This window comes from Bos mutus, chromosome 8 (genome assembly GCF_027580195.1).
Source record: "Bos mutus isolate GX-2022 chromosome 8, NWIPB_WYAK_1.1, whole genome shotgun sequence".
Lineage (NCBI taxonomy): Eukaryota > Metazoa > Chordata > Mammalia > Artiodactyla > Bovidae > Bos > Bos mutus.
The window spans coordinates 35,638,079-35,653,217 of NC_091624.1; the positions used below are offsets into that span (position 1 = coordinate 35,638,079).

Sequence of the window (15,139 nt, forward strand, 5' to 3'; positions counted from 1 at the left end):
TTTTAAAGTTAGTCAGAATCAGAATTGTAGAGCCAGAAGACAACTTACATGTACTTATTTATAATTAATTAATTAAGATTTTTAAATTAAAAGGTTTTTATTGAAATTTTGTTTTGTTTTTATTTTTATTTTTTTTTTTTTTTAATTTTATTAATAATTCAATGCCATTCTCCCAAATCTTCCCACCCTCTCCCTCTCCCACAGAGTCCATAAGACTGTTCTATACATCAGTGTCTCTTTTGCTGTCTCGTATACAGGGTTATCGTTACCATCTTTCTAAATTCCATATATATGCGTTAGTATACTGTATTGGTGTTTTTCCTTCTGGTTTACTTCACTCTGTATAATAGGCTCCAGTTTCATCCACCTCATTAGAACTGATTCAAATGTATTCTTTTTAATGGCTGAGTAATACTCCATTGTGTATATGTACCATAGCTTTCTTATCCATTCATCTGCTGATGGACATCTAGGTTGCTACTTGAAAAAAATTACTGAAAATTAAAAGATTTTATTAAAAAGTTAAAGAATTTTAAAATTCAGAGATTTATTTTAAAATTCAGAGATTTTAATTTATTAAAATTAATAAACTTTATTAAAAATTAAGAGACTTTCAGGATACCAATATAACAACTGGACCCTATGATTATTCCTTCTATGAGCTCTAGACTCTTACTTCCCACTGCCATGGGTTTGCTAGTCCAGGAATAGCTGACTATTCAGAATAAATCAGAATCAAATTTTCAGGGTCAGTAGCTGGGCTTAGTGATGCTTTCTAAGGCCCACTAGACTTCACATTCCAGGATGTCTGGCTCTAGGTGAGTGATCACACCATCGTGATTATCTGGGTCATGAAGATCTTTTTTGTACAGTTCTTCTGTGTATTCTTGCCACCTCTTCTTAATATCTTCTGCTTCTGTTAGGTCCATACCATTTCTGTCCTTTATCAAGCCCATCTTTGCATGAAATGTTCCCTTGGTATCTCTGATTTTCTTGAAGAGATCTCTAGTCTTTCCCATTCTGTTGTTTTCCTCTATTTCTTTGCATTGATCGCTGAGGAAGGCTTTCTTATCTCTTCTTGCTATTCTTTGGAACTCTCCATTCAGATGCTTATATCTTTCCTTTTCTCCTTTGCTTTTCGCTTCTCTTCTTTTCAAGGCTATTTGTAATGCCTCCTCAGACAGCCATTTTACATTTTTGCATTTCTTTTTCATGGGGATGGTCTTGATCCCTGTCTCCTGTACAATGTCACGAACCTCCATCCATAGTTCATAAGGCACTCTATCTATCAGATCTAGTCCCTTAAATCTATTTCTCACTTCCACTGTATAATCATAAGGGATTTGATTTAGGTCATACCTGAATGGTCTAGTGGTTTTCCCTACTTTCTTCAATTTAAGTCTGAATTTGGCAATAAGGAGTTCACGATCTGAGCCACAGTCAGCCCCCGGTCTTGTTTTTGCTGACTGTATAGAGCTTGTCCATCTTTAGCTGCAAAGAATATAATCAATCTGATTTCGGTGTTGATCATCTGGTGATGTCCATGAATAGAGTTTTCTCTTGCGTTGTTGGAAGAGGGTGTTTGCTATGACCAGTGTGTTTTCTTGGCAAAACTATATTAGTCTTTGCCCTGCTTCATTCTGTATTCCAAGGCCAAATTTGCCTGTTACTCCAGGTGTTTCTTGACTTCCTACTTTTGCATTCCAGTCATCACTGCAGATGGTGACTGCAGCCATGAAATTAAAAGACGCTTACTCCTTGGAAGGAAAGTTATGACCAACCTAGATAGCATATTCAAAAGCAGAGACATTACTTTGCCAACAAAGGTCCGTCTAGTCGACGCTATGGTTTTTCCAGTGGTCATGTATGGATGTGAGAGTTGGACTGTGAAGAAGGCTGAGCGCCAAAGAATTGATGCTTTTGAACTGTGGTGTTGGAGAAGACTCTTGAGAGTCCCTTGGACTGCAAGGAGATCCAACTAGTCCATTCTGAAGGAGATCAGCCCTGGGATTTCTTTGGAAGAAATGATGTTGAAACTGAAACTCCAGTACTTTGGCCACCTGATGCGAAGAGTTGACTCATTGGAAAAGACTCTGATGCTGGGAAGGGTTGGGGCAGGAGGAGAAGGGGACGACAGAGGGTGAAATGGCTGGATGGCATCACTGACTCGATGGACGTGAGTCTGAGTGAACTCCGGGAGTTGGTGATGGACAGGGTGGCCTGGAGTGCTGCGATTCATAGGGTCGCAAAGAGTCGGACACAACTGAGCGACTGATCTGATCGATCTGATCTGATAATGAAAAGGACATATTTTTTGGGTGTTAGTTCTAAAAGGTATTGTAGGTCTTCCTTCTTGTAGGTCTTCCATTTCCTTCTCCAAGGGATCTTCCCAACCCAGGGATCAAACCCAGGTCTCCTGCAATACGGGCAGATGCTTTAACTGCTGAGCTACCAGGGAAGCCCGTAGGTCTTCATAGAACCATTTAACTTCAGCTTCTTCAGCGTTACTAGTTGGGGTATAGACTTGGATTACTGTGATATTGAATGGTTTGCCTTGGAAACGAACAGAGATCATTCTGTCGTTTTTGAGATTCATCCAAGTACTGCATTTCGGACTCTTTTGTTGACCATGATGGCTACTCCATTACTTCTAAGGGATTCCTGCCTGCAGTAGTAGATATAATGGTCATCTGAGTTAAATTCACCCATTCCAGTCCTTTTTAGTTCACTGATTCTTAAAATGCCGATGTTCACTCTTGCCATCTCCTGTTTGACCACTTCCAATTTTCCTTGATTCATGGACCTGACATTCCAGGTTCCTAGGCAATATTGCTCTTTACAGCATTGGACCTTGTTTCTATCACCAGTCACATCCACAACTGGGTATTGTTTTTGCTTTGGCTCCATCTCTTCATTCTTTCTGAAGTTATTTCTCCACTGATCTCCAGTAGCATATTGGGCACCTGCTAGTGGAGGTGATGGAATTCCAGTTGAGCTATTTCAAATCCTGAAAGATGATGCTGTGAAAGTGCTGCACTCAATATGCCAGCAAATTTGGAAAACTCAGCAGTGGCCACAGGATTGGAAAAGGTCAGTTTTCATTCCAATCCCAAAGAAAAGCAGTGCCAAAGAATGCTCAAACTACCGCACAATTACACTCATCTAACACGCTAGTAAAGTAATGCTCAAAATTCTCCAAGCCAGGCTTCAGCAGTACATGAACTGTGAACTTCCAGATGTTCAAGCTGGTTTTAGAAAAGGCAGAGGAACCAGAGATCAAATTGCCAACATCCACTGGATCATGGAAAAAGCAAGAGAGTTCCAGAAAAACATCTATTTCTGCTTTATTGACTATGCCAAAGCCTTTGATTGTGTGGATCACAATAAACTGTGGAAAATTTTGAAAGAGATGGGAATACCAGAGCACCTGACCTGCCTCTTGAGAAACCTATATTCAGGCCAGGAAGCAACAGTTAGAACTGGATGTGGAACAACAGACTGGTTCCAAATAGGAAAAGGAGTACGTCAAGGCTGTATATTGTCACCCTGCTTATTTAACTTATATGCAGGGTACATCATGAGAAACGCTGGACTGGAAGAAACACAAGCTGGAATCAAGATTGCCAGGAGAAATATCAATAACCTCAGATATGCAGATGACACCACCCTTATGGCAGAAAGTGAAGAGGAACTAAAAAGCCTCTTGATGAAAGTGAAAGAGGAAAGTGAAAAAGTTGGCTTAAAGCTCAACATTCAGAAAACGAAGATCATGGCATCTGGTCCCATCACTTCATGGGAAATAGATGGTGAAACAGTGGAAACAGTGTCAGACTTTATTTTTTTGGGCTCCAAAATCACTGAAGATGGTGATTGCAGCCATGAAATTAAAAGACGCTTACTCCTTGGAAGGAAAGTTATGACCAACCTAGATAACATATTCAAAAGCAGAGACGTTACTTTGCCAACAAAGGTCTGTCTAGTCAAGGCTACGGTTTTTCCAATGGCCATGTATGGATGTGAGAGTTGGACTGTGAAGAAAGCTGAGCACTGAAGAATTGATGCTTTTGAATTGTGCTGTTGGAGAAGACTCTTGAGAGTCCCTTGGACAGCAAGGAGATCCAACCAGTCCATTCTGAAGGAGATCAGCCCTGGGATTTCTTTGGAGGGAATGATGCTGAAGCTGTAACTCCAGTACTTTGGCCACTTCATGTGAAGAGTTGACTCACTGGAAAAGACTCTGATGCTGGGAGGGATTGGGGGCAGGAGACAAGGGGACGACAGAGGATGAGATGGCTGGATGGCTTCACTGACTTGATGGACGTGAGTCTGAGTGAACTCCGGGAGTTGGTGATGGACAGGGAGGCCTGGTGTGCTGTGATTCATGGCGTCACAAAGAGTCGGACACGACTGAGGGACTGAACTGAACTGAACTGAGCTGGACTTAGAATGAAAAGAGATACAGAAATAATATTTATATTCTGTTTTTCTCTATGTTCTAAATATTCAAAAGAAAAGCATTTCAAAAAAATTTATCTTTAACAAGTTCAAATGAGATGAAAAAGGAGAGGGAGCCAGCTCTAGATTAAAGGATTCTTAAGAAATATAACAATAAGATGTATTGTGACCTTATTTGGATTGTGATTAAAATAGACTAATTAAAAAAAAAATAGGCTAATTGTAAGACATTTTGAAACCATTGGGAAAGTCTGAATAGGGACTGGTAGGTATTAACATTGTTGGTATGATAATGACTTTTTGGTTATTTCCATATTCTGTATAAGTGCTTGTTAAAGTATTAATATATATAGGTAATGTTATGACATCTGGAATTGTTTTAAAGTTTTAAGTAAATTAAAGAAGAAAAAAGGCATAGATGAAAAAGCAGTGGCAAAATCTTGGTAACTCTTGAATCTGGGTGATGGAGATTCATTATCAGGATTATTCCCCTACTTTTGGTATGTTGAAAAATTTTCATAATAGTGAAAAAAAGATAATTCAGAGATAGATTATGAGTAGTAGGAAGACAAATTATAGTAAGCCAGGGGCCGAAGAGTCACCCCAAATACCTTTCTAACTGAAGTTTGATGCCTGCATAGGTAAACTGCAAATTCAGAACAAAAGATGAACCAGAAAGAAGATTGAATGGCACCAGATGGGGACAGTCATTAAGGGTCTAATTCTCAAGAGGCCAGATGACAAGTTGTGTTTGACTGGGATGTGAAGGGACAGCTAGATTTTTAATGCTATGCCTTAAATAGTTACATGGCCAGCATTTTAAGAGTAGGGAAATTTTATGTTTTTGGTGTTTTACTTAGTTTTTAAACATAATTTACAATTGTTATTACTATTATTATTATCATGAAGGTAATGATGCCAAGTCCGTAAGCAAGCAGTATTCTCTGAAAGTAACAAAACTTGAACATGAAGCAGAACAGGCAAAAGTGGAATTAACTGAAACAGAAAAGCAACTACAGGAACTGGAAAACAAAGATCTTTCTGATGTTGCTTTGAAGGTAAAATTACAGAAGGAATTTCGTAGAAAGATGGATGCCGCTAAGCTAAGAGTCCAGGTAATTTAAAAAATGTAATTGAGAAAACTTATTTAAGGCTTCCTGCTTTTGAGGATTCTTATACCCAGTTAGGAAAGAAGTAGGATTCAGTTTTTACTGGAAGAACTGGAAGGCAAGCTTTCTTTTCCAGTATGCTGGTGGGTTTGCATAGTTTGTCTGTGTAGTATATTTCTTCATTCAAGAAGTATATTTTAACCTTTTTATCAAAACTACATGATTATAAATGAAGATAACCACAGAAATAGTGTTATTTTCTGAAGGATAAAAATTAACTAATGATTAAATAATCATATATAAAATATCTGGTATGTATATAGCACTTTCTTGACATTCAACAATGATACCTTTTAGATAGTTTACTGAAATTATAAGTGATTGGTTTAAGAAAGGTTAATAATTGAATACTAGTTGTGCTAGTTGAAGTCGCTCAGTCATGTCTGACTCTTTGCGACCCCATGGACTATAGCCTACCAGGCTTCTCCATCCATGGGATTCTCCAGGCAAGAATACTGGAGTGGATTACCATTTCCTTTCCAGGGGATCTTTCCGACCCAGGGATCAAACCCGGGTCTCCCACATTGGAGGCAGATGCTTTAACCTCTGAGCCACCAGGGAAGCCTACCGAGTATTACTGCATCTTATTCTTAATTTCCTAATGCTGGACTTTGCTACAACCTCAAACATAGCTAAAGACTTATATTCTATGAGAAATACTCCATTACAGAGAGTTACTGTGTATGAAGTTATTCCCAAATGCTTTTGGTATGGTCAGAGTGCTTTGTTAGTCTGCTTATAGTGAATTTGCTAAAATGCCTTTTCCATTTCTTTTGATTCATAATCTGTTGCTTTCATATTGTTTCCACTGTAGGTAGAATGAAATTGTAGTCAACCTAGTCAGCTCATTAGCTGTCTGTTTTTTAACTGTGCCACAGTTATTTTCTTTTTTTTTTTTTTTTACTTTTATTTGCATTTATTTTTTGCGGCATTTATTCCTGGGCCATAAGTTTTTGTTTCTTCAGTTTCTTCTGGGATATCTTTTTCTTCTCTGCAACCTCCTCTTCTGGTTTAGGAACAATCTGTTCTTTTTCAGAAAGGATCCTCTCAGTGTGGCAGGGAGAGCTCCTGTAGGGGCTCATCCGACCGTGAGCTCTGTAAGTCCTGCGCCGCATCTTGGGGGCTTTGTTCACTTGGATGTGCTCCATGACCAGAGAATCTACATCTAAGCCCTTAAGTTCAGCGTTACGCTCTGCATTTCTGCGCATGCGTAGTAAAAATTCAGCACTCTTTTTGGGCCACCGACCCTGCGTCCAGCCCCACTGTTTGGCCTGTGCACACCTACCAACTCCACTGTTGTAACGACGGAATGGCACACATTCTTCTTTAAAGTGACATCCTTCAGGTACTTGGTGGCTTTTCGGATATGCATACCCTTATGGCCTGGGCAGTTTCACGAGTGTTCTTAAAGTGAACACGAAGATTTGAACCTCTTGATTTGCATGATTTTGTGGGGTTTTCTGGGTCAAGTGAACAGCGCACCATTTTTAGGGGTCACCTCAGGCCGCTTACCGAAAAAGCCACAGTTATATTCTTTAAACAAGATAAGTGTTCATTGCACACCTCCTGTGTACCAGGTTCTATTCTAGATGGGGATGCAAAAGTGAATAGAGCAAGAGTCCCTCCTTCTAGAGTTTTTAATGCTACCTCAAATATATGGATGTTGCCATTAAAGGTTCTTTTTACTTAAGTAGCCCTCAAGTCAACACCAAGTTAAAATAACATGACTTGACACTTTGCACTTTCCTTTTGAATACATATTTTCCGTTAGCAATTCACCTCAGAGAGTCTTGGGATCAATTCTTTTTTATTTCTCAGCCATTTAAATTAAGGCTATGATATCTAACAAAGTACTCATTTTAACAAAACATTAATAGAACAAAACAATTAAGAATTTTCCTTTGTGATTATTATGAAATTAATAATTTCATAGGTTTATATCCTACTTTTAGTACTGATAGTAATTTTTATACTCAAAATCAACAAGAACCAGTCTCGTGGTAATCAATCTACTCAGCTTCTCTATTTCTTCATAATTCAGTCCTGGAAGATTGTAGGTATCTAGGAATTTATCCATTTCTTCTAGGTTATCCAATTTTTTGATTTATAATTATTGATCATAGTCCGTTATGATCCTTTGTATTTCTGTGGTTCAGATCAGTTCAGTTGCTCAGTCATATCCGACTCTTTGCTACCCCATGGTCTGCAGCACGCTGTGCCTCCCTGTCCATCACCAACTCCCAGCATTTACTCAAACTCATGTTCATTGAGTTGGTGATGCCATCCAACCATCTCATCTATCGTCCCCTTCTCCTCCCACCTTCAATCTTTCCCAGCATCAGAGTCTTTTCCAGTGAGTCAGTTCTTCGCATCAGGTAGGCACAGTATTGGAGTTTCAGCTTCAGCATCAGGCCTTCCAATGAATATTCAGGACTGATTACCTTTAGGATGAACTGCTTGGCTCTCCTTGCTGTCCAAGGGACTCTGAAGACTCTTCATACCACAGCATTTCTGTGGCATCACAATAAAAATTCAGAAACAAATTCTCTTTCCTTTCTGATTTTATCTCTTTTTTTCTTGCTGAGCCTGGCTAACTTGTCAATTTTATTTATCTTTTCAAAGAACCAGCTCTTAGTATTGATCTTTTCTGTTGTTTTCTTTTAGTCTCTATTTCATTTATTTCTACTCTGATCTTTATTATTTTCTTTTTTCTACTAACTCTTGGCTTTGCTTGTTCTTTTCCTAGTTTTTTTAGGTGTAATGTTAGAAGATTGTTTATTTGAGATTTTCATGTTTCTTGATGTAAGCCTGTATCACTGTCCACTTGCCTCTTAAAACTGCTTTTGCTGTGTCCCATAGATTTTGGACAGTTGTGTTTCCATTTTCATTTGTCTCAAGGTACTTTTGATTCTTTTCTTTGTTGACCTCTTGGTTGCTTAGTAGCACATTGTTTAGTCTTCATGTGTTTGTGTTTTTTCCCAATTTTCTTGAGATACCCAAAATTATTATTTTTCTAAGTAGGTTATAGCCAAAATTATTATTTTCCTATGGAGGTTATTATATTTGCCATATAAATCTATAGCTTAAGCCTTATTTGTGGATTTAGCAAAGATTATTTTTATGATTGAGATTAAAAGATTACATGAAGGATTATTTACAGTGTTTGTGAATTATCATGTCCTTTTTTGTTTTCCATGTTTCTTGTTGTGTAACTTTTTCTGCTGAAAGTACTGATAAGGAAAGGAAAGAACTTACTTAAGTTCAAAAGAAATTCTGATAGGCCAAGGACTGAAATAAGTTTCCCTTGTAGTTATAGAAATTTCTGTACCTTTGCCATATACATGCACAGCTGCGGATGCTCAAGATGACAAGGATGGTGGTAGGGAGAAGAAGGAGGGTGATAGTTAAGTGTCTACAAAGTGCTCTATACACACGAGATGTTTTATATGTATTATTTAATCATTATTTAATCCTTTGAAGTGTGTATTTTTACACGCTTACAAATGAGGAAACAGGTTTATGAAGGTAAAATAACTTACTCATCGTCATATAATTGTGATGATAAAAGTGGTTTTTGGTACACTAACAGTTCATACCATTTAAAAATATTGAAATACTTACTAGTTGTTTTATTGGTATAATGAAGTTATTTTAGTTTTTAAAACTTAAATTTGTATTAATTAAAAAATCTGAAATCTGTGTTCTTTGCCTTTAGATATATATATAGCATTATATGTTGTATTAATATTTTAATGCTAACAGAGTACACATTCCACATTTGAGCATCTGTGGAATAAGCACAAAAGACAATGACAACCTATCTCACTTGTAAATAAGATTGTCAGTACTTATACTGATGTTTTCAATATCATGTGGAAAAGACACTACAGTACTAATATTAACATTTTTGCTCCAATATTGCAATTACTGTCAAAAATAAGTGACAAAACCAGGGACCAAATTCAGGCTTGGGAAACTGCAGAGTCCTGTGGCATCCAAGCTAGTAGTACTCAAAGCAGTCCACTGCAGATTATTCATTATTGGTCTGCAGCGGGATAAAGGTAAATAGGAGCACAGCTTCCCTCATCAAAAAAAGTCTTGCATGGAAACACCATCAGCTGAATCTAATAATGACCTTCATGGTGCAGGCTGACCGCAGTCTGTGACTGGTACTGGTCCACAGACCACCCTTTGAATAACCCTGCTCCTAAGCTACAATGCGTCTGTGAATACTTAATTTAATTAAAACAAAATGTGTTTTTTTTCCCCCCAGCAGTTTATTGCCAAGATAAAAGAAATAATTAATTGTAATCTGCATAACTTACAAATAACCTCACCTTAACTTTATTTCATGTAAGATGTACTTAGTGCAATGCTAAAGTATTTAATACAAATCTGTTTGTTTGATCAAGATTAAATTGAAACACTGGTATTTTATATTAATATAGTAAGCTCTTCACAGATGTTCACAGATTTTTAGTGCTGTCTATGGATAACTTTTGCTAGAGAGCAAAAGCTTTACTTATGATAATTAAAATAATAATTATAATGGTTACTGTCTGGGAAAATGGTATAATTTCTGGTCATTTTAACTCAGGGATTAATGATTTAGGCTATAGCTGGATTTTAAATATGAGTACAATAGAATACTATGCAGTCATATAGAACAAATCTATGTGGAAAGACCTCTAAGATAAATTATATAGAAAAAAAAGGAGGTGGAGAATAGTCTACCTAGAATATATATACATAAAGTTATTTATATGCATATAAATTATTTCTTCAAGAATACTTAAGAAATTGGTAATTTTGTTTCAGGAAGCAGGACAGGTAGATTAGAGTCTTTTTAAATATAAGTTCAGTTTTGTATTGTTTTAATTTTTATTATGTACATAAAGTATTTTTAAATTAAAACACTCAAAAAAAGAAGCAGCAATGTTGGTTTTGTTCTATTTGTCTGCCAGCACCAGGAAGGTTCATCATTCTTTACATCTTGTGAAAATTATGATAGTTGACTGATTGTAAAAGTAGAAATATAGAAAACAATTGTGAAACTGTCAAGAATAAATTAAAATCTAGGAAGAAATGCCAACATGTGTAATTTTTTTTTTGTAGAAATATCAAGTATATTAATAAGAAATGCATACAAGTTTGACTATCACGTTTCACATATTGCAAATATATATACACAAATAGATGATAGAAATCCCTTAAAATTGTTGAAATAAATTTCAAAGTAAAAATAATGTAACTGATATGAAATATTCAAAGATTATAAAAAACTGTTTAAAGGCATTTTTCACATTTTAATTGAATATTTTTTAAATTAAAAAAATAATTTTAATTCATTTTATTTTATTTTTTTCTTTGTTTTTTTTTTTTTTAATTTTATTTTATTTTTAAACTTTACAGTATTGTATTGGTTTTGCCAAATATCGAAATGACATGTGTAATTAAATGATAAGTTTTAAGTTCACTGGAAGGATATGAGAAATGCAATTTTTTATTTTTAAATATTCCATGTGATCCAGGTCTTACAGAAGAAGCATCAAAATAGTAAGAAATTGGCATCACTGTCAATCCAAAATGAGAAACGTGCTAATGAACTAGAGCAGAATGTAGATCACATGAAATATCAAAAGGTACAGCTGCAAAAAAGACTTCGAGAAGAAAACGAAAAAAGGAAACAACTGGATGCAGAAATTAAGCGGGATCAACAAAAAATCAAAGTAATATTGTCATACTTTCCTGCTAAGCATAATATGAAATGTTCAACGGCTCAGAGCTAATGAAACCAAGGTCTTGATTCAGTTGGCTTGTGAGGTATCTAACCTTGGCCTGTCCTTGGCTGCCGTTCCCATTCACCTTAAAACTTTGTTGATCTACATAGTAAAAGCTATTTATTGAATTCTGAGTACTGTCTTGAAGGCTTTGACTTCACAAAAGAAAATGCAATGATAATTTCTCTAACTAGGACCTTAACTTCAGTTGAGGCTGTCAAAAACATCAATTTATGAAGCTGACTTTCTAAAAAATATCTAACATTTGACTAGGATTTCCCATTTTCAAAGTGCTTTGACATGCCTTGTCCAGGTGTCAGCATAGGAAAAAGTACAAGGTAAAAATGATGGTACCATTTCATTCCTAGTGTGCAGAAAAGTGATCAGACCTGTGTGCCTAGCAGTTGTAGGCTGGGAGGAACTAGTGGTATCAGCCCAGGCTCTGGAGCTTGGCTGGTGTGTGTTCAAATCCCAACTCTCTCATTCTTGGCTGGACCATTTATTGGGAAAATCACTTACCCTCTCTGTGTCTGTTAATTCTTAAATATCCTTATCATACTTGCCTCAGTAGGGCTCTTCTGAAGAAAAGGAGGCTGATAATAATCATAATAACAACAATAACGAACACTTATCTAGCACTGTGTATCAGGCTCTGTTCTATTGAAATGTTAAGCCGAACCAAAGGTTTGGGACGTAATTGGAGGTTTCCTAGATTTTAAACTTAGGAAAGTAACATATTCTCAGACCTTAGAAAAAAGAATGACAGAATTTAGACACGGAAGGGAACTTAAAGAGCATTTAAGCCAAGTTACTGATTCTTTATTTTTTTTTTTAAACACTTTTATTGAGATATACTTCACATATCATACAGTTTACCAATGTAAAGTGTATAGTTCAGTGAGTTTTGGTATATTACATTATTGATTTTTATAAACTGTGGTAAAATATAATATGAAATTGAACATTTTTACCTTGTTTAAGCATATAATTCAATGGCATTAATTACATTCACAGTGTTGTGCAACCATCGTCCCTTATCTTTTTTTAAACCTTTTCATCACCTTCAGTAACCATTAAGCAGTGAGTCCTTTTCCCCCTCTTTCCCCCAGCACCTGGTAATCTTAATCTACTTCTGTATTTATGAATTTGCCTATTCTCAACATCTTATAAAAGTGAAATCATACAATATCTGTCCTGTGTCTGGCTTATTTCATTTAGCATAAAGTTTTCAAGGTTCAGCCATGTTGTAGTATATATCAGAACTTCATTCCTTTTTATGACTGGGTAATATTCCATTACATGCATATACAACATTTTTTTTCTACGTTTATCTGATAGACACGTGGGTTGTTTCTACCTTTTGGCTGTTGAATAGTGCTGTGATAAACATTGGCATAGAAGTAACTGTTCAAGTCCCTGCTTTCAATTTGGACTTGAAATACCTTGATGTGGAATTGCTGGGTCATATGCTAATTCTGTGCTTAGCTTTTTCAGAAACTACCAACTGTTTCTGATAGTGACAGCACCATTTTACATTCTTACCAACAATGTTTGAGGGGTCTGACTTCTCATCTTCATCAACACTTGTTATTTTCTGTTTCTTTTTTGTTATAGTCATCCAAGTACATGTGAAGTGGAATGTCATTATGATTTTGATTTGCATTTCCATATTGACTAATGATATTGAGCATCTTTTCATGTGTTTATCGGCCATTTGTATATCTTTTTTGGAGAAAAGTCTTTTGAAGTTGTCTTTTTTCATTGGATTGTCTTTTGTTACTGAGTTGTGGGAATTCACTCTATTCTGGACGTTAAACTTTGATACATGACTTCCAAATATGTTTTTTCCATTCTGTAGATTATCTTTGCATTTTCTTGATAATATTCTTTGATGTGCCAAAGTTTTACATTTTTATGATGTTCCAGTTCATCTGTTTCCTTTTTTTCACTTGCGCTTTTAGTGTCATATCTAAGAATTCATTTCCAGATCTAAGGTCATAAGGACTTACCCACCCCGTGTTGTCTTCTGGAGTTTTATGGTTTTAGCTCTTGTGTTTAGGTCCTTGGGCCATTTTGAGTTAATTTTTGTATGTGGTGTGAGGTAGGGGACCACCTTCATTCTTTTGCATGTGGAAATCCAGCACCATCTACTGAAAGACAATTATTTTTCTGTTGAATGGACTTGGTACCCTTGTCAAAAATCAGTTGACGATAGATCTATGAATTTGTTTCTAAACATTCAGTTCTATTCCATTTGTTTCTGTGTCTGTCCTTGTGCCAGTACACACTGTTTTGTTTACAGTAGCTTTGCAGTAGATTTTGAAATTGGGAATTAAGTCCTCCAACTTTGTACTTTTCCAGCATTGTTTTGGCTATTCGGACCTTTGCAATTCCATATGAATTTAAGGGTCAGCTTTTCCATTTTGGGAAAAAAGTCATTGGAATTTTGATACGGATTGTGTTGACTGTGTAGGTCTCAAGAGTAGTATTGGCATCATGGCAATATTAAGTTTTCTTATCCAGGAGCATGGGGTGTATTTTTTTATTTTTAATATTTTCTCCATTTTATTTATTTATTTATTTCATTTTCTGGCTATGCTGAGTCTTAATTGCTCTGGAGTTTTTTCTGTAGTTGTGGTAAGTGAAGGGCTACTCTTCATTGCAGTGAGCGGGCATCTCATTGCGGTGGCTTCTCTTATTGGGGAGCAGGGCTCTTGGCACAAGGGCTTCATTAGTCGCAATGCTTGGGCTCAGTTGTTGTAGTTTCTGGGATCTAGAACACAGGCTCAGTAGTTGTTCTGCAGGGGCTTCGTTGCTCCACAGCATGTCAGATCTTCCTGAATTGGGAATTGAACCTGTGTCTACTGCACTGGCAGGTGGACTCTACCACCCAGCCATGGGAGAAGCCTGGGGTGGTCTTTTCATTTCTTCTTTAATTTCTTTCATAGTATTTTAAAATTTTTAGTGTGCTAGTCTTTTACCTTCTTGGTTAAATTTATTCCCAGATATTTTATTCTTTTAGATGTTACTGTAAATGGAATTGCTTTCTTAATACTCTTGAGTTACTCCTTCTTAATATTGTGATAATTATTATTTATAGAAAATAAATAAAATTTATTATTTATCTTCATTCAATACTGTGCTAAGCACTTACATGCTTTATCTCATTTATGTCTTTGTCTGTTCCTATATTTCCAGCTTTTCTTTTTCTGCTAGATTCTTTCTTTAAACAGCTTAGATTTTTCTCATCTGAAAATTATTCTTCATCAACTTTATACTTCTGTCTCTCTCTCTTCTTCTCTTTATAACCAAACTGCTTGGAAAAGTTTACTATATTTGATTCTGTTTCTTTTCTTTTCATTTGTTCTCTTGTCTTCTCCAGCCTGGTTTCTGGGTCTTGGCTGTACCATTCACTTCAAAGCTCTTGAGAAGAACATCAGTGCTCTCTCTGTGACTGAAGTCCTTAACATTGCATTCAACATAGTTAAGTACTTCCTCCATCTTGAGATATTTTCCCCTTTGCATTTGTGAAGTTATATTTACCTTGTTTTTCTTCTCTGATTGCTTGTTCTTTGTCTTTGCTAGCTTATCCTACACTATCATTTCTTTACTTACGGGAATTACTCCAGACTCTAGCCTATGTCCTCTTTATTTTCCATACTTTGGCCTGGGTGTCTCTTTTCCCATGACTACAGTTTAACTCTGACAACTCCCAGGTTTAATCCTTAATACCAG

General features: G+C 36.2%; 1 protein-coding gene across 6 annotated transcripts in view; it reads left to right on the forward strand.

The window, feature by feature from the left end:
• Window positions 1-15,139, forward strand: part of KIF27 (kinesin family member 27) — a 94,093-nt gene that overhangs the window by 44,259 nt on the left and 34,695 nt on the right. For all 6 annotated transcript variants that reach the window (XM_070375410.1, XM_070375414.1, XM_070375411.1 and 3 more), the window contains 2 exons: window positions 5,365-5,570; window positions 11,156-11,353. In XM_070375410.1, coding sequence (XP_070231511.1) covers window positions 5,365-5,570; window positions 11,156-11,353 — 404 coding nt within the window. The remainder of the gene's footprint in view (window positions 1-5,364; window positions 5,571-11,155; window positions 11,354-15,139) is intronic.